Below are 24,198 nucleotides of genomic sequence, written 5' to 3'. Positions count from 1 at the left end.
CTAAACACGGGAAACATGCGCCCCTTTACATGCATACTATAGACACTCCCCAGGTACGAAATTTAAAGGAATATTACACTTTTATTGTTTCACTTTAAGCATTATTAAAATCACTGCTCCCGAAAAAAACGGCCGCTTTTAAAATTTTTTTTGCCTTGATCCATGTCCCGTGCCTTTGGGCTGAACAAAAAAAGATATTGATCAGTGGGTATGCCCACCATTAGATTACCGCCCTGCATCCACCCACTTCTAATGATGGGCATACATGCCCCGTTTTTTTTTTTTTAACTGTGGTGGTGAAATCACCTCCTACAGGGCTGGAGTCGCTGATTTACGTATTATGAGAGCAAACACTGTTGCTGTTAAGATAAATAAATCAGTGCTGCAGCTGAATGGTGTACCTGAAAAGCAAACAATGGTAACAATAAAACATTAACTCAATAAAACTACAACAATCTGTGCCAAAAAAAGAGCAAACAATATATGCCGAAGCATGGGGGCAATCCGCCCCTAATGTTAGGGGCAAATAGCCCCTCTACCTCTGTCCCCATGCTTCGGCATATATGCTCTTTTTTTTTAACTGTGATGGTGAAATCACCTCCTACATCGCTAGAGTCACTGATTTATCTATCGACAGAGCAAACTCTGTTGCCATCACGAGAAATAAATTAGTGCTGCAGCTGAATGGCGTACCTAAAAAGAAAATAACCAATATTTATTGGTTAACAATAAAACACAGTAAACAGTAAAGTATAAAAGAATTACATACCTGAAAAGCAAACATGATAGATCATAGTAAACAACATAGTAAAAAGAGCAGAATAATATAGAGAGAACAATAGAGAGAGAATAGAGAGACAGCAATAAAACTACAACTATTTTTGGCTTTTTTATTTTATATATTTTTTTGTTATTTTTAACTTTTTTTTTTACTGTTCCAGTTCGGGTTTCTCAAAATGCGATGGCATCTTTGGAGACCCTGTGAAAGTGTACCTTAGACTGTTCCGTGCTGTTCCCCCAATCTAATACTCCACTAGTGTGTGGTAGCATTCGAAACATTCACCAATGCAAAGACCAGGATGGTCAGGACAGGAGGGACAATAATAGCGGGGTTCACGCCTATATTCATGCTTGCTACAGACATGATATCTTCTTTGGGGTGATCGTTGGGTACCAGGGAGGACATATGGAAAATGCCTCTCATGCAGCAGCTTCATTGCATTTGCGTTAGGAAGGTGGAGCACAGCACCATCTGGAAACAGAAGGGCTGTGACGATCTCTTCCTGGAATTTAAGGAAGGGTCCAGTTCGTCCTGACGCTTTGTATAGCACATATGCGTTCAGCAAAGCCAATTAGGATAAGTATACAGATACTTTTTTGTACCAACGTCTGGCCTTACGGGCAATTAAATACGGCGCCATCAACTCGTCGTTGAGGTCCACCCCTCCCATATTAAGGTTGTATTCGTGGACACAGAGGGGTTTCTCCACAACAACAGTCGCCGTAGGAATTTGGACTGTCGTATCTGTGTAAAGGGAGGACAGATCGAAAACATTCCGTGAATCCCTCCACTTCACTGCGAGCAAATTATTACTTCTCAAGCAGGCTCTCTCCCCCAGCCTAAGACGGGAATCTATAAGCTGCTGGGGTAAGGGTGACACCAAGTCCCACACAATCTTATCAGTGCTCCCTATGTAATTTGGGCAGTTCCCTGGCTCCACATGACTATCTTTTCTAAAAATTACTATCTTTTCATAAAACTATATGTATAGCCTGTTGCCCTGTCACAGAGATTGACCCTATATCTGGCACGCTTGCTGGGAAGATACTGTTTGAAAGACAAGCGGCCAGAAAACTTAAAACTTAACCAGGGACTCATCAACGCAGACAACTTGATCGGGAGTAAACAAGGCTGAAAACTGTTGGTTGAAGTGGTTTACGAGGGGACAAATTTTGTGGAGCCGATTGTATTCAGGGTCACCCCGAGGATGACAGAGTTCATTGTTGTTGAAGTGCATAAATCGCAAGATCTGCTCATATCTAGCCCTGGTCATGGATGCAGAGAACACAGGCATATGGTGAATTGGGTCAGTGGACCAATATGACAACTCACTTTTTTTAGTTATGTCCATGAGGAAGGATAGGCTCAGAAAGGTCTTAAATTCGGAGACTGTGATAGTGCATCTAATAATGCAAATAATGCATCTATTGGCAGGATCAATAGGCATTAAATGATAGGAAAACCCAAACTCATAGGGTTGCAGTAACATTTTGACCACTGAAGCCCAACTGAAAAGAAGAGGTACTTATTATACAAGCATGCAAGGAGCGCATCACAATAAAGGGTATTGGATTTCAGTTTGTTCTGAATAGCTGGGGCCTCTAATACATTTTTTATGACCATATGCTTTTGAAGTGTCTCTGAAGGAAGTTGTTGAAGTGACAATAGTTGTTCATACAGGCTGTTTAAATCTAACTAGATATGTGCAATTTGTTTTGGTCCACATCTAAATTCAGTTTATTTAGATGCATCCGAACCTCCAAATATAAATAGGAACACATTTTGTTGAATTTGTTTAACTTTGTTTTGTATATTCATTTTCAAACGAATTAGTATACCCCTGCTGATGATGTCACAAGGGGTGGGGTCACCTGATTACATCATTGGGTGGCCCAGCCCTTTAGTTATTTAGGAACTGTCAGACAGTGGAGCTGGCAGACGTGAGAGAGTTCGTAGGGACCAGAGGTTTTTCTTTTTTTTTCTTTTTTCGGGTGGGCGGTGGCTGCGGGCAACATAAATTACTATGGATCTACACCGAGGACATTTTTTGATTTTTGATTTTTTATTAAAGGACTTGCCAAAAACTTGTGTTGTGTTTTTATTCACTTTTTTTATTTTATTTACTTTACTTTACACTTTTTGGTAAGTGAGTAGGGGTACTAAGTACCAGCATTGGCCAGCATTCTTTTGTTTACATTTCAGCTGTCAGTGGGGAGTCATAGGTTGTCATAGGTTGTTGCATGACTATATAATATATACAAAAGTGCATAAGTGTAGCGCTTAAATGATTGGGTTGGTAACACCAACTATTAACTATAGAAAGTGAATTGCAAAATATGAGTGAGTCAAATAAAAACCATATTGACTAAAAAACAAAAAATCACAAAAATACCACATATGACCTGTGCCTTGTGAATTAAACATATGAATACAAAACATCATACATAAAGAAAGTCAGTGAAAAGTTCTGAAAGTCCACAGTGTATAGTGAAACAATAAATGAAAATCCTATTCACCACATTGGCAAAAATTGAAATGGATAAAAATAAAAACACCAATGCAATTAAGCTCCCACCAAGGCAGATGTAGGCTTACCAGAAGGTTTGAACTCAAGAGAACATACGTTCTATGAGTGAAACAGGCTTAAATCATAAACCAGCAACCAGGATGGAATCTTGGGGATCCTCTGCGGTTGGAACCCAGGGTGTCCCAAAACTTTACAGACAGTGGATCTCCATATGGGGGTGGTTGCACATCAGGCATGTATGTTGGTTAATTTAATGAGGGGCATGAAAAGAAAGGGCCACATAGCATAATTCTGTATAAACTTGTCCACTTTCAGCTGATGCTAGGCGACAAGAGGGCCCTGAGCATGCCACTTCATGATCAGGCGGCCTAGAAGGATTCAGGAAATAATGGTGCCAACGACCTCACACACTGACTGACACCATGGCTGCCCAGCAACGATTGGCGTCACTGGCTCGCCAATAATATTTTTTATATCACAAATTTATATAATATATACATCTACTTTTCAATTCATCTTCAGCGGTAAAAATGTTACTGAAACCCCATGAGTTTGGGTTTCCCTTTTAAACCTTATATTTATGCTATAGATGTACTGCAGCATAAATGTATTTTTTTTATTTTGCTTATAGTCTTGTATAGTTGATATAGTTAATAAAAAAATACCAGATGAAAACCTTAAAGTCGTGGGATTTATGTATTTTCATAAAATAAAACAAAGCAGTATCTGACAGCAGCTAGACTATATTGATTACTATTACAAATTGCTGTACGTTGTTTTGTAAATGAAAAGTTTTGAGCATCTGCAAGACCTTTTCTGCACCTTTCTAAAGTACAATTGGCTTTTTCTTTCTTCCAGAGACTTTATCCCACTCAGTACACAGAATCTATGAACACAGTGCTGGTTCACGAGTTATTGAGATTTAACCGCTTGACCTCTACCATTCGCATGAGCCTGCAAGATTTAAACAAAGCCATTTCTGGTCTATCTGCGATGTCAAATGAACTTGATGATTTGCTCAATAGCATGACTGTGGGTAAAGTAAGTCATTTGTGTGCTATAGTAAAAGTATCTTAAAATATGGCTCACCCATTGGGATTAATATGCAAGTGCTGTCATAGTGCATTAGGATTCTCATTACTCATCTTTCTGTCTGCACATTGCAAAGAATCTTTTTCACACTCTGGCTTCCTCATTTCACATTCCCCTGAGACAGTCATGTCTACTTGGTAATTATGTTTTAAACACATATTGTTACCTCTTTCTGTATCAAAAGCCCTCCAGATTCGTATCTTCTCCATTACATGCACAGAAACATACAGTGAGATCTATTAACCATAAAGAAATAAAAAAAACAGTCCATAATTCAGTGTCATGGAAAATTTGACATTTAATTTAAATGGAAGCCACATGGTTAATTTTATCAATTTGTTTTTAAGAAAAACTATAAAAAAAATCCATGCTTAGAGGCTATGTTCTATTCATGTTTATTTTTCATTACAGTATGTAGTCTCAATAATTCTTAAAGCATTACATGGAGCTAAGGGCAAAATATAAAATGACATACAGTGTATGTTTCATTTTGTACTAACTTTTACAAAGCAGTTTTTGTTTACCTGTTGATTCATCAAGTAGATCCCCTTTTTTTTCATTTTCTGTAATGTGGTAACAATGCAGTTTCTATTCTGCAGCGAAAACTGCACAGCAGCATTGTTGCCCTTTGAAAAGAGTCTTTAGCTTAACCACTTGCTGGTACGCACCTATATCTCCTCCAGTTCTTGCCACTTGTGCATGGCCTCAAGGCCACGCAGCAGTGCGATCTATGATCCCTTGGACACAGCAAATCACATATCAGGGTACAGGGTCAATTTCATCAGAACACCTGCGCATTCCTGTGTGGGTAAACACAACCCTCGCATGCGGTATGCATTTATACACCCATGTGAACAAGGCCTAGTAGTACTACCAGTCACAGTGTCCACAATCACCGCAATCCTAGCGTCACCATAAGGCCTCATTCACACACAAATGCGCATCAACTGTATGTAAACGCACATAAAAATGTACATCAAATGCATGCATGAAAAAACATGCAGTAGATGTGCAGTTTTTTGTGTGAATGGGCCCTTAAAGAGATCCTGAATAGAGATGGGCAGAACACCTCCCCCCCACGCGCGCTCGGATCGCGTCAGGAACTCTCAAAACTCGCAAAAGTTCGGACCCGAACGACGAACCCCATTGAAGTCTATGGAACCCGAACTTGAAAAATCAAATGTGCCCATTTTGAAGGCTTATATGCAAGGCCATAAAAAGGGTATGGGGGCCTGGATATTGCCCTGGGAGACATGTACCAATGCAAAAAAAAACTTTTAAAAAAGGTTGTTTTTAAAGGAGCAGTGATTTTAAAGATGCTTAAAGTGAAACAATAAAAATTAAAAAATTAAATATAGTGCCTAGGGGGCCCCCTTAGTCTGCCTGTAAAGTGCTGCATCTGTATGGTGTATAGAACCTGCTGCAACAAAACTGACATTTATAAAGAAAAAAATGACATTCAAATAGATTTTTCCTGCAAGCTTTCTTTATTATGTATTATGAGGTCCTAATTTAGTCCACTCAGAACAAGGTTTTTTGGATAAATTCTGGGTTCTCTTTGGCAGACTTTAGATGAAAATAACATTTTTTTTGCACCACAGTGAGCGAGCCTTATATGAAGAAGCCAAATTATAGTAACTCAGGCCAAGCTTTACAATTTTTTTTTTTTTTAGATAAAGTCTGGTGTCTCTTTCGCAGACTTTGGATAAAAGTAACAGGTGCAGGCAGCGTAATCTGTGAGCTCCTGTGTACCGCAGTCCAAACTCAGCTTTTAGGGGAGCCTGCACCTCCAAAATAGCATGAGCAGAACCACCAGGAGCTCTTCTGCATCCCGAGCCATCATGGATACAGGTACGCAACTGAGCAAGAACATTCCGGAGATATTCCGGACCCAGCGCCAAACGGCCGCGGCCTCGCAGGCCAAGACCACGTTCTCGCCTATCACACCATCCGGCTCTCTAACGATGGCCCCTCCTGATGCAACCCCGGGCCGAGACTTACTGCCGAGCATCCTAGACTTAGAGAAGTTTGCCCTAGACATCAAGAGCTCAGTGACAGCAGCAATAGCGGACCTGAAAAATGACTTTCAGGCGGTGGCACACCGCATTGAGAATGTAGAACAAACTTCTAAAACACAAGCGGCCGCCATTCGCCAAGTACAATCTGTGTATGACTCCCAGCTCTCTCAAATGTTTGATCTGCATAGACATGTTGAAGACCTTGACAATAGGGGCCGGAGACATAATATTAGGGTACGGGGGATCCCTGAGAGTGTGGACCCTGGAGCTCTGCAACAGAACATCTGCTCATTGTTTAATGATCTAATGGAGCGCCCGGCTGATTCCCCCATTGAAATGGAGAGGGCACATCGTGCCTTACGCCCACAACCGCGGGAAAATGAACCGCCTAGAGACATTGTGTGCTGTGTGGTTAATTTCCAACTTAAGGAAGAAATTCTACGCAAAGCAAGAGAGAGAGGACAGATCTTACACAATGGAGTGGAAGTCAAACTATTTCAGGACTTGTCGCAAATCACGCTCCAAAACAGAAGAGCTCTGTGCCCCCTGTTGGATGCTCTAAGGGCCCGCAATATCACCTATCGCTGGAAGTTTCCATTTGGTTTGTCAGCGTCATCCAGGGGTCGCTCGGCACTACTACGCATGCCGGAGGACCTGCAGACCTTCTGCGAGCAGCTGGATCTTCCACTTATAGAAGTACCGGATTGGTATGCGCAGTTTTTTCCAGCGGAACCTTGGCTTCCAGTGTCCCTCAACCCATCCCCAAAAGCTCAGCGACACAGAACACGCAGACGCAGAGGTGACCTGGACTCTCCAAATGCCCGTACATCACGTCGCGACCTCTACCCACGCAGCCCGGGATCACCTCCCTCACCATCAGCGAGGAGAGGTCGTATGGAAGCAAATGCCCCGTACACACGGTCGGACTTTGTTCGGACATTCCGACAACAAAATCCTAGGATTTTTTCCGACGGATGTTGGCTCAAACTTGTCTTGCATACACACGGTCACACAAAGTTGTCGGAAAATCCGATCGTTCTAAACGCGGTGACGTAAAACACGTACGTCGGGACTATAAACGGGGCAGTGGCCAATAGCTTTCATCTCTTTATTTATTCTGAGCATGCGTGGCACTTTGTCCTTCGGATTTGTGTACACACGATCGGAATTTCCGACAACGGATTTTGTTGTCGGAAAATTTTATCTCCTGCTCTCCAACTTTGTGTGTCGGAAAATCCGATGGAAAATGTCCGATGGAGCCCACACACGGTCGGAATTTCCGACAACACGCTCCGATCGGACATTTTCCATCGGAAAATCCGACCGTGTGTACGGGGCATTAGAGTTGTGTGGCATATGATGGTCACGCGGTGTGGTTTCCCTTTTTTTTCTTTTCTTTTTGCTTTTATTTTTGGAGCTACCTGATATACACGCATTGAATATAGCATTAAACATGCCTGTGACTGCTGCCGAATATCATTGAGAACGCTATCCTCTGACACTTCTGTTAACCCTTTTCTCTCAGCCCTTTACGTACTTTAATGCAAAGGATCCCTGATGAGAGGAAACCGCTGAGAAGGAGCAAATATAAGAGGAGATAGAATGTCAGACTGTCAATAAGGCCCCCCTTCTAGGTGGTCGGTGAATGACCGGGACCTGCAATCAAGATGTGCATGAGAGTGGTTATAGCTTACATGATGTTGCTTGCAAGCAAAGAACACTTTCCCCCGCAGACATCATCATCGCCTCCTCCAACGTTTCCACAGAGGAACTGTAACGCACACTGTGAGGACTTCTTTGGAGCACTTGGAACCCTGCCACCACAGCCCCTGGCCTTTCACAGGGCTATTTGGGTTCGCCATAACACTAATGACACCGAAGACGACCACAAGAACAGGTGGATTTGCGGTGATAGAGGTTCGAGATGCTACCTGTTTTTGTCTGATCTCTTGGGACTCAGCGGGACCCATCCCGACATCTCAAGAACCCAAACAAGGGGTGAAGTAACTTAACTTAGTTAGGATGTTAGTGATTATATGTAGCTTATGTTGCTGTTATACTCTAGCTGACCCAGACATGAATAGACTGCAGAGGGTTTTAAGTATTTACTGTAGTTTAGACCAACAGGTGGGGACTATGTAAGCTCAAGTTAGTTTAATTTTTTTATCATATTAAGGTGTGTATCTCACTCACTTGTATACCCCGACCTGCTCTCCCTCACTTCCCCCTGGGTATCTGCTGCCTTATATTACAGATCTTTCACTCTTATCCCATTTACTACCCTCTTTCTATCCTCCTCAGGTTTCTCTACCACGCTATTCTGCCTACCAACCCCTTCTCTCTTTTCCAACCCTAATTGCCCTTCCCCCCTCTCTCTACCCCGAGATTAAGTAAGGGCCGCTGAGGATGCACAGGGGGTTATAATGTATGGTTACCATATGCTCACGTGCAAAGCTCAATGGTGTTCAATATTAGGCTTTTGTGTTGTCCAATGAGTGAGTTATCATTACAGTTCTTGTCTTTTTGACGAGGTTTTGTTTTTTTTTTTCATTGTTATGTTTATTTCTAAGAACAGGATGCAAGTACGCTCTGTCTGTTGCCCAATGCAGGCTCCCCGCCCTTTCACTTGTAGTGGGGTGCATTGACGTGCACAACCACTAGACGATCTTCTTGGACGAAGACGGTATACACACCCTGTGGTTTCCATCCGTTCTCTCTACCCCACACAGCAGTCCTGATAGGACTTAGGCTGACAATCCAGAACTGTTTCTTCCTAGGTGGATTAGTATTTCTATATGGTTTGATTTATCTGTCCCTCTATCTCTCTTCTTTCTGCTTTTCTCTATTGTTTTATCCCTTTCCTTTTCCTTTTACCCCCACCTTCTTTTCTGCTCCTCTTAGTCCTCTCCACCCTCATACGCGGAGATACCCCTCTTGTCTGACCCCCCCCTTTTTTTTTTTCTTTCCTTTTGGGTTAGCTCCGCCCTCGTCCTCCCGTCTGAAGGGGAGGGGGTCTTAAAACTAGGGGAGGCCTATATTGTCCTCTGCTGGTAGGTCGGCTCGATCTCCCCACCCGCCTGCAAGGATGCAGCATAGCAAGGCTATCAGTGCTCCCCTGGCACTGAAGTGCATTTCTTTGAATGTAAAGGGTTTGAATTTGCCTGAAAAAAGATCGCAAGTCCTCTCTTCTCTGTCTAAACATAGAGCTCATTTCATATTTCTACAAGAGACCCATTTTCGATCGGATGCCGTGCCCAAATTATCAAACCACATATATCGCCAGGCATTTCATGCCACTAATGCTGAAGCCAAGACCAAAGGTGTCTCTATACTAATTGCCAGACATGCTAACTTCCTCATTACAGACTCCCTTATTGACCCAGAGGGTAGCTACATTTTTCTTAAGGGTACTTACGCCTCAAAACCACTGACGTTAGCTAACATTTACAGCCCAAACGACCAGCAGGTCTCATTCTTTCAAAAAGTATGCGACCAATTAGCAGCCTTCCAGAAGGGATTGGTCCTAATGGGGGGGGACTTCAACATACCTTTAAACCTCCTGCTAGACTCCTCCACGGGATCCTCCAACTTAACTTACAAAGCACTGAGACGGATCAAGCTAAACTTACAACACCTGACTCTACATGACACATGGCGCACTATGTCACCTTCGGTAAAGGATTATACATTCTACTCGGCCCCACATCAAAAATACTCAAGGATAGACTACTTCTTCCTCTCACAGGCAGATCTATCATATCTAAAGGAAGCAAAAATAGAACCTATGTTCTTATTAGATCACCACCCGATCACGGTAACTCTCACCTTCCCAGAAGTAGAAACAAAGTCGAAAATCTGGCGTCTGAACCCATCCCTACTTAAAGATATCCCTACAATAGAACACATTCACACGCGCATCCGTCAGTATTTCCAGGAAAACACAAGTCCAGAGGTATCTCCAATCTCTTTATGGGAGGCCCATAAGTGTGTAATCCGGGGTGAATTCTTGGCCCTAGCATTGAAAATTAAAAAATTGCAGCAAGAGACCATCAACTCCCTTATCCAATCGATTAAAACGCTGGAAACAACCCACAAACAGACTCAAGCCCAATCTACACTTCAGGACCTAACACGATCCTGGTCTCTCCTTTTGGAGGAGCTGGATAGACGTACGAAAAGACGTTACATTCTTGGCCAGAGGATCTTTTATGAGCATGGCAACAAGTGCGGCCGTCTGTTGGCCCGCTCAGTTCAAGCCTCTAAATCTTCCTCCAAGATTCACTCTTTGCGCAACAACAGGGGAGATCTCCTGGTCAAGAATGAGGACATTGCCAAAGAATTTGAGAGATACTACTCCAAACTTTATAACTTAAAGACCGACCATATCTCCCAAATCACATCCGAAGCACGCGCAAATCTAATTAAAGACTTTCTTTCCTCCTTCAGCCCCTCTCCCATGAAGCCTCAACAAGCTTTAGCCCTTGAAAGTGAAATATCCATCCCAGAAATAGAAATAGCTGTTAAACAAATGAAGGCTGGGAAAAGCCCAGGCCCCGATGGCTTTACACTTCAATATTACAAATCCTTCTCAGACAGTTTATTCCCCAGACTTTTGACGACCCTCAATAGTTTTTTAGATCCGCATTCCCGACCGAATGAGATGCTTAGAGCGCATATTACCGTAATTCCCAAAGAAGACAAAGACCCTTCATTAGTGACAAATTATAGACCAATTTCCCTACTAAATGTAGATATAAAAATTTATGCAAAGGTCCTAGCTAATCGATTGATGCCCCTCATCCCAGAACTCATTTCCCCAGACCAGGTGGGGTTTGTGCCTGGAAGAGAAGTCAGGGACAACACGATCCGTACCCTTAACCTACACCATTGGCTTGCTTCAACTAAATCACAAGGCTTCTTTCTGTCACTGGACTCCGAGAAGGCGTTCGACAGGGTGGCCTGGGATTATATGCGAGAAACTCTCCTGGCCATCGGTCTGGGAAGCCGTATGCTTGCGTACATCATGGCCTTATACTCGAATCCTAAAGTGGCGGTGAGGACCAACGGCTACCTGTCGAACGCCTTCTCCATCAATAATGGCACACGCCAGGGGTGTCTGCTTTCCCCACTAATCTATATACTAACCCTGGAACCTTTTCTTAATAAACTTAGACTAAACCCAGATATTCAGGGAGTAACGGTGAATAAAAGGGAATTTAAAGTAGCAGCGTTCGCCGACGACATTCTACTTTCCCTGAGAGCACCTAGAATATCCCTTCCGAACCTGCTTAGAGATCTATCCGAGGTTGGAAAAATTTCAAACCTTAAAATAAATTACGCAAAATCCCATGCCCTTAATGTGACTTTGACAACTCAAGAAGTTGACCACTGCCGAGAGTCATTCCCATTTTACTGGGAGAAGAGGGCAATTACCTACTTGGGAATTAAGATCCCCACGAAAATGTCAGAACTTTATCCTTTGAACCACCACGTGGCTCTTCTTAGAGTCCAAAAACTCCTAAAAGAGTGGGCAACTTTAAATGTGTCGTGGTTCGGGCGAGCAGCGTTGCTCAAAATGATGATCCTGCCCCGATTGCTATACATGATGCAAGCGGTCCCGATCCTCCTACCAGCTGGCTTTTTCTCTGCCTATAGAAAAGCGTGCTCTGCTTTTATCTGGAAAGACGCTCCTCCCCGTATCAAATTCACACGTCTGACACTGGCCAAACAGAGAGGAGGTATAGGTTTACCAGATCTACTTAAACATTATTTGGCCTGTCACCTTACCAGGATCGCAGATTGGAACATCCATGCTAGTGAGAAAGCGTGGGTCTTCCTAGAGAAAGCCTTTTCAACTTGTCCCTTGCATCTACTACCCTGGTTGCATCCAAGCAGCTGGCCACAGATCCTATCTACACACCCACTTATCCATCCTTCGCTTCTAGCATTTAAGAAGACGGGCCGAACCGCGAATCTCACTACTACCCCGGGCCCTCTGACAACGTTAAGAGGGAACCCAGCATTCCCACCTGGGGAGCGTAACTCGTTCCTGCGTAAGGAATGGCCTTTTGAAGAGGTTCTGGCCCAGCAGTTCTATAGCGATAACAAACCCATCACATTAGAGAAACTCAAAACAATGTCAGTGTCGCCCACTTTCTCGTTCTGGACCTATAGACAAATTAGGCACTTCTTAGAAACCCAAGCACACCAGGCGTGCTGGTCGCGACCTCTAACCCCGTTCAAGACCCTTTGCCAACACAAAACCCAACAACGACATCTAATCTCGCTCATCTACTCGTTTCTTTCAGAGGACCTTGATCATTCCCCAGCCCCGTCTCAGACATCTTGGAACAACGAAATACAAGCACGTTTAACAAATGAGGACTGGACCACAATCCATGAATATGCTCATAAGAGCTCATTGAATGTGGCTATTCAGGAAAATGGCTACAAGATTGTCACTAGGTGTATAGGACCCCCTCCCGGCTCCACAAGTTTTCGGCCGACATTCCTGACACCTGCTGGCGTTGTGAACGGGAGGTGGGTACTATGCTCCACGTATGGTGGACATGTGAAAAACTTCAACCGTTTTGGAAACAGGTCCACGACCTCATCTCTCATGTCACCACATTTTCCCTTGATTATACTCCAGCTCAATTCCTCCTACACCACACCTCACTTTCCAGGAAAACATACTACAAGTCCCTAGCCATGCACATGGTAAACGCAGCAAGATTATGCATCCCTAAACACTGGCGCTCCACGAGCCCACCGACAATCAGAGAATGGTTCTCAAGAATATCCATGATCAGGGATATGGAGGAACTGATCCACATATCTCAAGACAGAATGCACAAATTTTCAATTATATGGGCTTGCTGGTCCCACTTCACGACCACAGACAAGTACCGTCAATACACCCAATAAAAATATTGGGGGAAGTGTACGCCGAACCTTGGGCGGTCCAGGGCGGGTGGGCGAGGAGCAGAGAATTCCTAAGAGCTTCCCTGTGTCTGTGTCTTCCCCCTCTACTTTTCTCTCTTCTTAGCTCTAATCCCCTGTCTTGTAGTTTATATTTTCTCTCTACCCCCTGACTGTTTGGAAACGTGGGTAAATCATTGGTTTCCCTTTGGAAACAGACACTTAGTTTAATGAGGGAGCTCGGTGCTACATACACCCTCCAGAACCCGAGCGGACTGATGGGGTTCCTGCTCGGTAATGTTGGATTACAAGCACTGGTTTAATAGGCTCTCCTACCCCCTGTATTTCACAGGGGGCGGAAGAGGGGGGAGGTGAAAATTGAGAGTACGACCCTTCACCCTCAGACGCTATGTATGCACTAACTTATGGAAAGAGCGCCTCGACAAACCTGGAGGAGGCCTCTAAGCAATTTCAAATTTGATTGCCTCATATTTTGACATATGTACACCATTGTTTCCCCCTTTTCTTTCTTTGTAATGATTCCTTTTTGTTTGTACTTATTTTCATCTGTACAAATACATGTAAACTTAAACGTGATACAGTTGTTTATCTTGCAAATTTTGAATAAAATCTTTATGGGAAAAAAAAAAAGTAACAGGTGCAGAAAAATTGGGTGTTGGTCGTGCCTTCACACTATCACATTCTAGAGGTACTCTTGAAGAAAGCAAGAATTGGCCTTGCTGTAAAAAATGTAAATGTGATGCCCCTGTCAAACAATTGCAGAAAAATTGGGCTTTGGGTGTTGGTGGTGCCTTCACCCCATAACCTTCTAGAGGTACTCTTATTGAAAGAAAGAATTGGCCTTTAGAATTGGCTGCAAAAAACTTAAATTTGATGCTCTCGTCAGTGACCTCATCATCATCATCCCCTCCATCCTCATGATCACAGGAGCCAACTTGGCAATACTCTGTGGCTGGGGAACATGACTGCCAATTTGTGTTCTCCTCTCTCTGTAGGCTCATGTTACTGCCTTCCTCTACCTCAGAACCAACATCAGACTCAAGTAACGTCTGTGCATGCTCAAGAAGCAAATGGCTGATGCTGTGTTCAATTAATTCAGCTGACTCCTCCATGGATGATGCTGGGGCTATGACAGGAAGAGCTGTGGACAAGGAGGCAGAATAAGCACTCTGGTAGCTGCAGTGGACTGCGCACTAGTGTCAGTTTGGATCATAGAGGATGAGGAGGATGAAGATTGTTTAGTAAGCCAGTCCATCACCTCCTCTGCATGCTGTGGCTGGATAGCACGGGTAACATTACTAAACAGAGACAAATGTGCCCTGCCTGAGGACAGACCACTTTTGCCTTTGGACACAGATGCTGCTGACCCCTTATAGTGGCACGGGAATGTCTGCCTCTACTTGCTGGCCTTCCAGACATGATGTGGGGCTTATTACCCACATTGAATAGAAACTGAGAAATGTTTGATTGGATGCACTTTATTGAATGAAAAATGGTGTTTGATGCTCCTTAAATTAAGGACTGACCCTGACAGAAATGTAAAATCTATAAAAATTAAAAAGGGGAAACACCAGCGTCGCAGTCAGAAAAACTGTGGCTGACAATTTTTTAAAAAGGGGGCAGGCAGGGGACAAAAAAAAACAAAAAAAAACACAAAGCAACCAAAAAAAAAGAGTATACAGCACTGTAAACAGCACTAAATGTTATGTAATGCTGCTTTAACCACTTAAGCCCCGGACCATTTGGCTGGCCAAAGACCAGAGCACTTTTTGCGATTTGGCACTGCTTCAGTTTAACTGACAATTGCGCGGTCGTGCGAAGTGGCTCCCAAACAAAATTGACGTCCTTTTTTCCCACAAATAGAGCTTTTTTTTGGTGGTATTTGATCACCTCTGCGGTTTTTATTTTTTGCACTATAAACAAAAAAATAGCGTCAATTTTTAAAAAACGCATTATTTTTTACTTTTTGCTATAATAAATATCCCCAAAAAATATTTAAAAAAATGTTTTTCCTCAGTTTAGGCTGATACGTATTCTTCTACATATTTTTGGTAAAAAAAAAAAATCGCAAAAAGCATTTATTAATTGGTTTGCTCAAAATTATAGCGTCTACAAAATAGGGGATAGTTTTATGGCATTTTTATTAATAATTTTTTTTTTTTACTAGTAATGGCGGCGATCAGCAATTTTTATTGTGACTGCGACATTATGGCAGACAGATCGGACACTTTTGGCGCTATTTTGGGACCATTCACATTTATACAGCGATCAGTGCGATTAAAAATGCATTGATTACTGTGTAAATGTGACTGGTAGTTAAGGGGTTAACCACTAGGTGGCGCTGTAGGGGTTAAGTGTGTCCTAGGGAGTGATTCTAACTGTGGGTGGGAGGGGCTGTGTGTGACACGACACTGATCACCGCTCCCGATTACAGGAAGCGGTGATCAGTGTCAGTGTCATTAGTCAGAACAGGGAAATGCTTGTTTACATTAGCATTTCCCCGTTCTTCCTCACCGTGAGACGATCGAGTCCGCGGAACACGCGTTCTCGCTCCCGGAGCTCCCAGCACACGCGCCCGCAAGCCGCCTCTTAAAGGGCAATGTACAGGTGCGTTAATCTGCCTGTACGTACCCTTCTGCCGCAGTATATCTGCGTGAGGCGGTCGGGAAGCGGTTAAACACTGCTCTACACTAACACACTACACTGACATTAAACTACACTGACACTACACTGACATTAAATACTGCACTACACTAACACTCTACACTCAGAGTCAAATGTTATGTAATGCTGGGTTAAACACTGCACTACACTAACACACTACACTGACACACTATACACACACTATACTAACACTACACTAACACTCTACACTCAGAGTCACAAAGTGAACACACTAACTCACTAGTAGCAAACTCAGCCCTGCTCTATCTACTGTATCTCCACTCCAACACAAGGTAAAAGCTTCCTATGGTAAGGAACCTTTTATAGTGTGGGATGGGACTAGGAGCACTGAGCCGTGATTGGAGAAAGTCATCATCACTTTGTTCAATCAGGGCTCTGACAGTGCCAGGGCCAGATTAAGAACATTATGGGCCTGGTGCTGAGAATTATGGTGGGGCTATTTATAAAAAAATAAAATAAAAAATTATTATGAATGCAAACAATTTTTTGTTATAGCAAATTAAATTAAATAGAGAGAGAGAAAATGAAAGAGAGAGAGAAAGGGGATGAGAGAGGGGTGAGGGGTAAGGGAGGGAGGATGAGACATGGGGGGAATAGAGAGAGAGAGAGGATGCGCATGAGCATGCGTGGAAGTGACAGAAACACAGCCCGGCCAAGGCAAGTGAACGAAGGCACAGAACCCGGAAGGAAGACCGGGTGAAGATGAAAGCGCCTGGGACCCACCGGATTGATCACAGTGCAGCACTGGTGGGCTCAGTCTGACAGGTAAGTGTACCCTAATGTGCTAATATGGTGTGCATACTAATACATTATGGCATAACCTACCTCAGGGCCTCTAAAAAGTAGTAATGTTAGCAAAATTTACTACCGCTTTAAAATCATGGGGCCGCCTACTGACCCGGTGGCCCTTGAGCAGTGCCCAAGTGCATAGTTGCCAACATTTCAAAAATATTTTCAGGGACACTTTTTTTTCCAGTGGTATATTTAGAGTAGCTGACATCCCTTATGTTCCTCTATACATCACAGTAGTAATCACAAAATTAAATGAGTACTAATAATGGGCAGAACAAATATGAGGACTGAGAAGATTTCCTTTAGTTGAACTAACAAAAGTGTGCCCATTCTAGAGCTGGTAACATTGAGGATATTCAATATAATTTTAAAGAACTGTTTTTGTGGGTAAGAGGCATAGGGGAGGAGTATGGATGGTATAAAAGTGGGAAGTATGTGCAGGTGAGGGAGAGGAATGTGGAGGGTATAACAGTGGGCACCATGTACAGGAGAGGAGCGTGGAGGGTATAACAGTGGGCACTATGTACAGGAGAGGAGTGTGGAGGGTATGAAAGTGGACACTATGTACAGGAGAGGAGTGTGGGGGGTATGACAGTGGGCAGTATACAGGAGAGGAGTGTGGAGGCTATAACAGTGGACACTATGTACATCAATAGTATGTAAACTCTTGGAGGGGATGATAAGGGACTATATACAAGATTTTAGTAATAAGAATGAGATCATTAGCAGTAATCAGCATGGATTCATGAAGAATCGTTCTTGCCAAACCAATCTATTAACCTTCTATGAGGAGGTGAGTTGCCATCTAGATAAAGGAAGGCCCGTAGACGTGGTGTATCTGGATTTTGCAAAAGCATTTGACACAGTTCCCCATAAACGTTTACTGTACAAAATAAGGTGCGTTGGCATGGACCATAGGGTGAGTACATGGATTGAAAACTGGCTACAAGGGCGTGTTCAGAGGGTGGTGATAAATGGGGAGTACTCAGAATGGTCAGGGGTGGGTAGTGGGGTTCCCCAGGGTTCTGTGCTGGGACCAATCCTATTTAATTTGTTCATAAACGACCTGGAGGATGGGATAAACAGTTCAATCTCTGTATTTGCAGACGATACTAAGCTAAGCAGGGCAATAACTTCTCTGCAGGATGTGGAAATCTTGCAAAAAGACCTGAACAAATTAATGGGGTGGGCGACTACATGGCAAATGAGGTTCAATGTAGAAAAATGTAAAATAATGCATTTGGGTGGCAAAAATATGAATGCAATCTATACACTGGGGGGAGAACCTCTGGGGGAATCTAGGATGGAAAAGGACCTGGGGGTCCTAGTGGATGATAGGCTCAGCAATGGCATGCAATGCCAAGCTGCTGCTAATAAAGCAAACAGAATATTGGCATGCATTAAAAGGGGGATCAACTGCAGAGATAAAACGATAATTCTCCCGCTCTACAAGACTCTGGTCCGCCCGCACCTGGAGTATGCTGTCCAGTTCTGGGCACCAGTCCTCAGGAGGGACGTACTGGAAATGGAGCGAGTACAAAGAAGGGCAACAAAGCTAATAAAGGGTCTGGAGGATCTTAGTTATGAGGAAAGGTTGCGAGCACTGAACTTATTCTCTCTGGAGAAGAGACGCTTGAGAGGGGATATGATTTCAATTTACAAATACTGTACTGGTGACCCCACAATAGGGATAAAACTTTTTCGCAGAAGAGAGTTTAATAAGACTCGTGGCCACTCATTACAATTAGAAGAAAAGAGGTTTAACCTTAAACTACGTAGAGGGTTCTTTACTGTAAGAGCGGCAAGGATGTGGAATTCCCTTCCACAGGCGGTGGTCTCAGCGGGGAGCATTGATAGCTTCAAGAAACTATTAGATAATCACCTGAATGACCGCAATATACAGGGATATGTAATGTAATACTGACACATAATCACACACATAGGTTGGACTTGATGGACTTGTGTCTTTTTTCAACCTCACCTACTATGAGTGTGGAGGGTATGACAGTGGGCACTATGTACAGGTGAGAAGGATGAAGGAATCTGGGAAGGAAAAGTGTAAACATTACAATTAGAAGAAAAGAGGTTTAACCTTAAACTACGTAGAGGGTTCTTTACTGTAAGAGCGGCAAGGATGTGGAATTCCCTTCCACAGGCGGTGGTCTCAGCGGGGAGCATTGATAGCTTCAAGAAACTATTAGATAATCACCTGAATGACCGCAATATACAGGGATATGTAATGTAATACTGACACATAATCACACACATAGGTTGGACTTGATGGACTTGTGTCTTTTTTCAACCTCACCTACTATGAGTGTGGAGGGTATGACAGTGGGCACTATGTACAGGTGAGAAGGATGAAGGAATCTGGGAAGGAAAAGTGTAAAGGTTTGTGAAAGGATGTTTAGGGACTGCGTAGTGGTTAAGCAGGCCATACATGAATTGAAATTAAGCAAATTAAGCAGAGACCAGCCATAGTGGATCTATGTATGGGCTAGCTGGTTGTACACAAGTCAATCTATTAATCGACTTGAGTACAACCAGCCTGTCAGGTTTTTCTCAAAACAATCAGTGCTGCCAGCTATAGTTAGCAACACTGATCATTGTATTCTGTGGGTTGGGAAGGCTCTCCACTGGCATAACACAATAACACTGCAGGAGTGATTCCCCCATCCACAGGTCAGCAGGTGAGAGGGTGTGTGGGGACAGGCTGGGGAGATAGGTCTGTCAGCAGGGGGGTGTGAGGTGGTCATGGAGGGATATCAATCAGCGGGTGGGGGGAGTAATTGGGAGTGATATCTTTGGGAGTAGGGTCTGTCACCTGCAGGTTGGGAAATGGTCACCTGTGATATAAGTTGAAGGGAGGTGGCTAACATGGGAAGTGGCTGGGAGTGACCTGGTTGGTGGGGATTGTGAAATGGATGATGTGTTTCACGTTTCTTTCACATTTGCGGTAATGCTTACTGCTCTCTTACAAGTGCTCTGTGGTGTATTGCTTTTCAACGAGTGGTATAGCAGCAGCCGACAGGCGTTCATGAGTTGCTACTCCCGCCTCCTTTTTTTTTTTACATTGCTGAATGGTAGTTTCACATTGTTGGACTATGCTGCTACTGCAAGCGAGTTTGGCTTGCAGTTGCAGAGTGGCCCCATGGAAATCAATAGTGCGAGTTTGACAGGCGGTGCTCCCTGTCAAACTCTGCAGGCTCCAAGCTGTCCAATGAGCACAGTGACTCTGGCAAGAAGTGAGGAGAGGCACTGTGAGCTCATCCTCTCAGTCTGCAAACAGAGTGTGTCAACTTGTATTTAAACTGGCTGCTCTGTATGTAGCTTCTTACAGGCTGCATAAGGAGCCCCATATCTCTGGAACCATAGATAGGAGCCCCAAATTTTGACCAGTGGTTGAGTAGGTCTTCAGCTACCTAGCCCCCAAACCCCTGTTAGCCGAGCCATGACCCTCGAAGTCGATCATTTTTTTTTTTTTTTTTGTGATTTTTTTTTTTAAATGGGCCTATCTTAAGGTAAGGAGCCTGAAGCTGCAGCTCCAATAGGCCCTATGTTAATCCAGCCCTGGTCACAGTGCTCTTGTGCCCTAATTGGCAAAGCCATGCAGTGGTCAGGTGCATGGCTTTATCCAACTAGGGCCCTAGAATGCATTGTGAAGTGCACAGTGCATTGTGGGGCGCTCGGCTGGCGAACATCCCGCCGAGCACCCCACAAATTCGGGTGTTTGCTGAACGGGCAAACAGGCAATGTTCAGGCCGAATTTTTGCTTGGCTTGAACCGTTTGCCCAACACTAATCCTGAACAAAAATAAATGATACACTATACACTCGCCCTCACCAATAGTGTAATCAAATAGCAGCGCTAAAAATTGCGATTGCTCAATGTGGTACCTATATAATAGCTGTTTATTAACAGCACTAAATAAACCAAAAAGTGTATTCTAATAAACAAACACAGTGCGATCCATCTGTGTAATAATCTTAAATCAAAAATTCAACATATAAAGTCCAAAAATAAGTGAAGACGTAGTGAATAATGGTGATAATATCAACAATATGATCTTCAGTGATAATATCTTCCACCACACCGCTGTGACCGTGACTTCCACTCCCCTTCAGCGAGCAAACTCACCAGCTCTTTTTGCCTTACACTCTCGTGTTCGGCTCACAGGCTTTTCCCACACAGTAGGGGGCAAAGTGATAACCTCCAATCAATTTCCGTATAGTTATCCGCAGTATAATTGCAAATGCTCTCTCCACATGAAAGAAAGGAAAAGCGATCCAATAGTGCAGTAACGTAACAAACTTTAATAAAAAATGACACTCTCCTTTACCATAGAACTCACATTTTACAACTTTCAATAACGCAAGTAAGCACAGCAATCATGGTCATCACCAACAACACTTCAAACGGTAACTTGGACGCATGGTGGTCACGGCAGACCCAGGTAAACTAGTGGATGGTGACACTCTCACCTGTTCCCTGGAGTCTCCCGTAGCCGCTTCCCCACTCACTCGTATGGCGCTCCCTGTCACAGCGTCCTACGTCAAGCTTCCTCGATTGCCGTATAGCCACGCCCCGACATGTTTCGTCACGGAGGACTTATTCATGGGATTGGCTAGACGGACTGGCAATCTTACTTATATACCCTCCCACCGTATGACGCGCGGTGTTGATGACACTGCGCTTGCGCGTTCCCTGTGTCCCCGTTCGCACCATACGTATACATGGCTTTTAAGCAGAGATGGAGGGCATCAGAGAACCAATAATACTCAAAATGCTACAGTGCTAGCACTGTCAAACAACACACTAGCTGATTGGTGATCGTGTACACCATCCACGGAGGACGCACATCACCAATCCTCACAGCAAAACGTGCATTATCTGTATATAGTGACACCATAGATTAGTAATAGAGACATGGCTTTCTCTAAACTGCAAAACCTATAAAAAGTTATATAAAATTATATAAAAAAAATAAAATAAAATTAATTAATTATTGAATGGTTGGAAATATAAGTGTTAAAACTAAACCCATTAAAATCCAAACAAGGTACATGCACCCCATGGATCTGCCGCATTGTTCCCATGAGTCACTTTCTCTCCCTTAAAGGTCAGCTCCTACATATATAGGGATCAAAAAAATTATTTCAAACAATATCATATACCTATACTCTCCCCTATTGAGCCCCTTCCCCATAGGTGGTCTCTCAGTTGCGTTGGTGTTACAGATATTCCGCCTATCATAATTTCTGGGTCCGGGTGACATACAGCCCTGGACCCCAACTGCCAACTCAATAATCATTAATAAAGCAGTTGAGGTCCAGTTCTATATTTAAACCCCCGGGAAAAAGACTTCTCATAAGTATATCCATCGAGTTTCACGTTGGGATAAATCCCTTATTCTGTTAGATCCCCTCCACGATGGATATACAATGTCCACTCCACAAAACTGGAGCAGACTCGGGTCTTGATTATGCTTCTCCCTAAAATGAAGGGATACGCTATGGTACTTGAAACCATTTTTGATATTAGTCAGATGTTCAGAGATGCGGACTCTTAATAGCCTTTTCGTGCGTCCTACATAATACAGACCACAAGGGCACCACATCAAGTACACTACGTATGATGAATTACACAAGATGAACTCTTTAATTTCAAATGTTTCATTTGCTTGATTGGTGATGCTCTTCATGTTTCTGTTCCTAATCCTCACTGTCCTGCAGCACACGCATTTATTACATGGAAAAAAAACATTAAGATTTATTTTGATGGATGGTCGGCCTGGTGGATCAAGGATTTTTTTCACTACTCTATCCCCAAAATTCGGGGCCCTCCTGTAAATAAATTTGGGGGTTTCAGGTAACAATTCTCCTAGGTGACGATCCCTCCGGAGAATATACCAGTATTTTTTTAAAATCCTCTCAATATCTCTATATTGGCTGTGGTAGTTGGATATAAATCCCCACTGTTGTTTCTCATTGGCTCTAGTACTTTCTTTGTTTTTAAACATTTCCTCCCTTGGTATATTGGCTACCTGCTCTATAACCCTATCTACAGATGTTTCTGCATAGCCCTTCTGAAGGAACCTCTCCTTCAGCACATTTGCCTGAGAATAATATTTCTCTTTTTCCGTACAGTTCCGACCGGCTCTCATCAATTGTCCCTTCGGGATGTTCTTTATCCATACAGGGTGATGACCACTCCTGATGGATAAAAAACTGTTCCGGTCAGTCGGTTTAAAATACACACAAGTAATCAGGGAGTGATCCTTTCTTTGGATCGTCACAGCCAAAAAATTAATGCATGTGTCGCTAATTTGAGCCTCCAGTTTAATGTTGTTATTATTAGTGTTAAGGTACTTTAGAAATTCTTCAACAGATTCCCTAGAACCTTCCCAAATCAGCAGGAGATCGTCTATGAACCTCCGATAAAACTTGAGTTGGGGGAGAGGCCTACTGAAAATAAACCTGTCCTCCCACTCTGCCATGAACAGGTTGGCGAGGCTAGGGGCAAATTTAGCTCCCATAGCCACGCCAACCCGTTGGGAGAAGAAGTGCCCATTCCACCAAAAATAATTATGCGACATGCAGAAGTTTAGGGCCTGACCCACAAATCTCTTCTGCATGTCAGGGATATCCTCTCTCTTGTTCAGGGCCCAATTTAGTGACAGAGACGCATCCTCATGTTGGATGATCGTATATAATAAGGACACGTCTGCTGTCACCAAAAAAGTGTCGGCACTAAGGTTCAAACATACCTCACCCAACTTTTGAAGCAAGTCGGTGGTATTTCTCAAATAGGCCCTAGTGACTTTCACACTAGGCTGGAGAAACCTATCAAGGTATTCCCCCAGTCTGGCTGTAACCGACTCTATCCCGTTGACAATCGGGCGGGCTGGAGGTGATTTGGTGTCCTTGTGGATTTTAGGGAGTGTATATATCACCGGAATTCTACAAGCACTAGGGACCAGGTACCTTTTTTCTCTGAGGTTCAGGGCATTGGTGGCATACCCCCACTCAATGAGTGAGTTTAATTGTTCCCTATATTTCTCTGTGGGGTCACAAGTCAACCTCTCATACGTAGAGCGATCATTCAGCATACTTGACAGTTGCTCATGATAAAAGGACTTATCCAAAATAACCACCCCTCCCCCCTTGTCTGCCGGGCGTACAATGATATTATTTCATTTTTTATTAAAGTTTGTTACGTTACTGCACTATTGGATCGCTTTTCCTTTCTTTCATGTGGAGAGAGCATTTGCAATTATACTGCGGATAACTATACGGAAATTGATTGGAGGTTATCACTTTGCCCCCTACTGTGTGGGAAAAGCCTGTGAGCCGAACACGAGA

General features: G+C 43.4%; 1 protein-coding gene across 1 annotated transcript in view; it reads left to right on the top strand.

Annotated features, from left to right (window-relative positions):
• Positions 1–24,198, top strand: part of LOC141133958 (dynein axonemal heavy chain 3-like) — a 3,453,856-nt gene that overhangs the window by 3,394,427 nt on the left and 35,231 nt on the right. Inside the window, exon 75 of the mRNA XM_073623563.1 lies at positions 4,167–4,349. Coding sequence (XP_073479664.1) covers positions 4,167–4,349 — 183 coding nt within the window. The remainder of the gene's footprint in view (positions 1–4,166; positions 4,350–24,198) is intronic.

Source organism: Aquarana catesbeiana, linkage group LG03, assembly GCF_042186555.1.
Source record: "Aquarana catesbeiana isolate 2022-GZ linkage group LG03, ASM4218655v1, whole genome shotgun sequence".
In the NCBI taxonomy this organism is placed as follows: domain Eukaryota; kingdom Metazoa; phylum Chordata; class Amphibia; order Anura; family Ranidae; genus Aquarana; species Aquarana catesbeiana.
The sequence above is the reverse complement of the archived record's forward strand: the minus strand, read 5'-3'. Positions and strand labels throughout refer to the sequence as shown.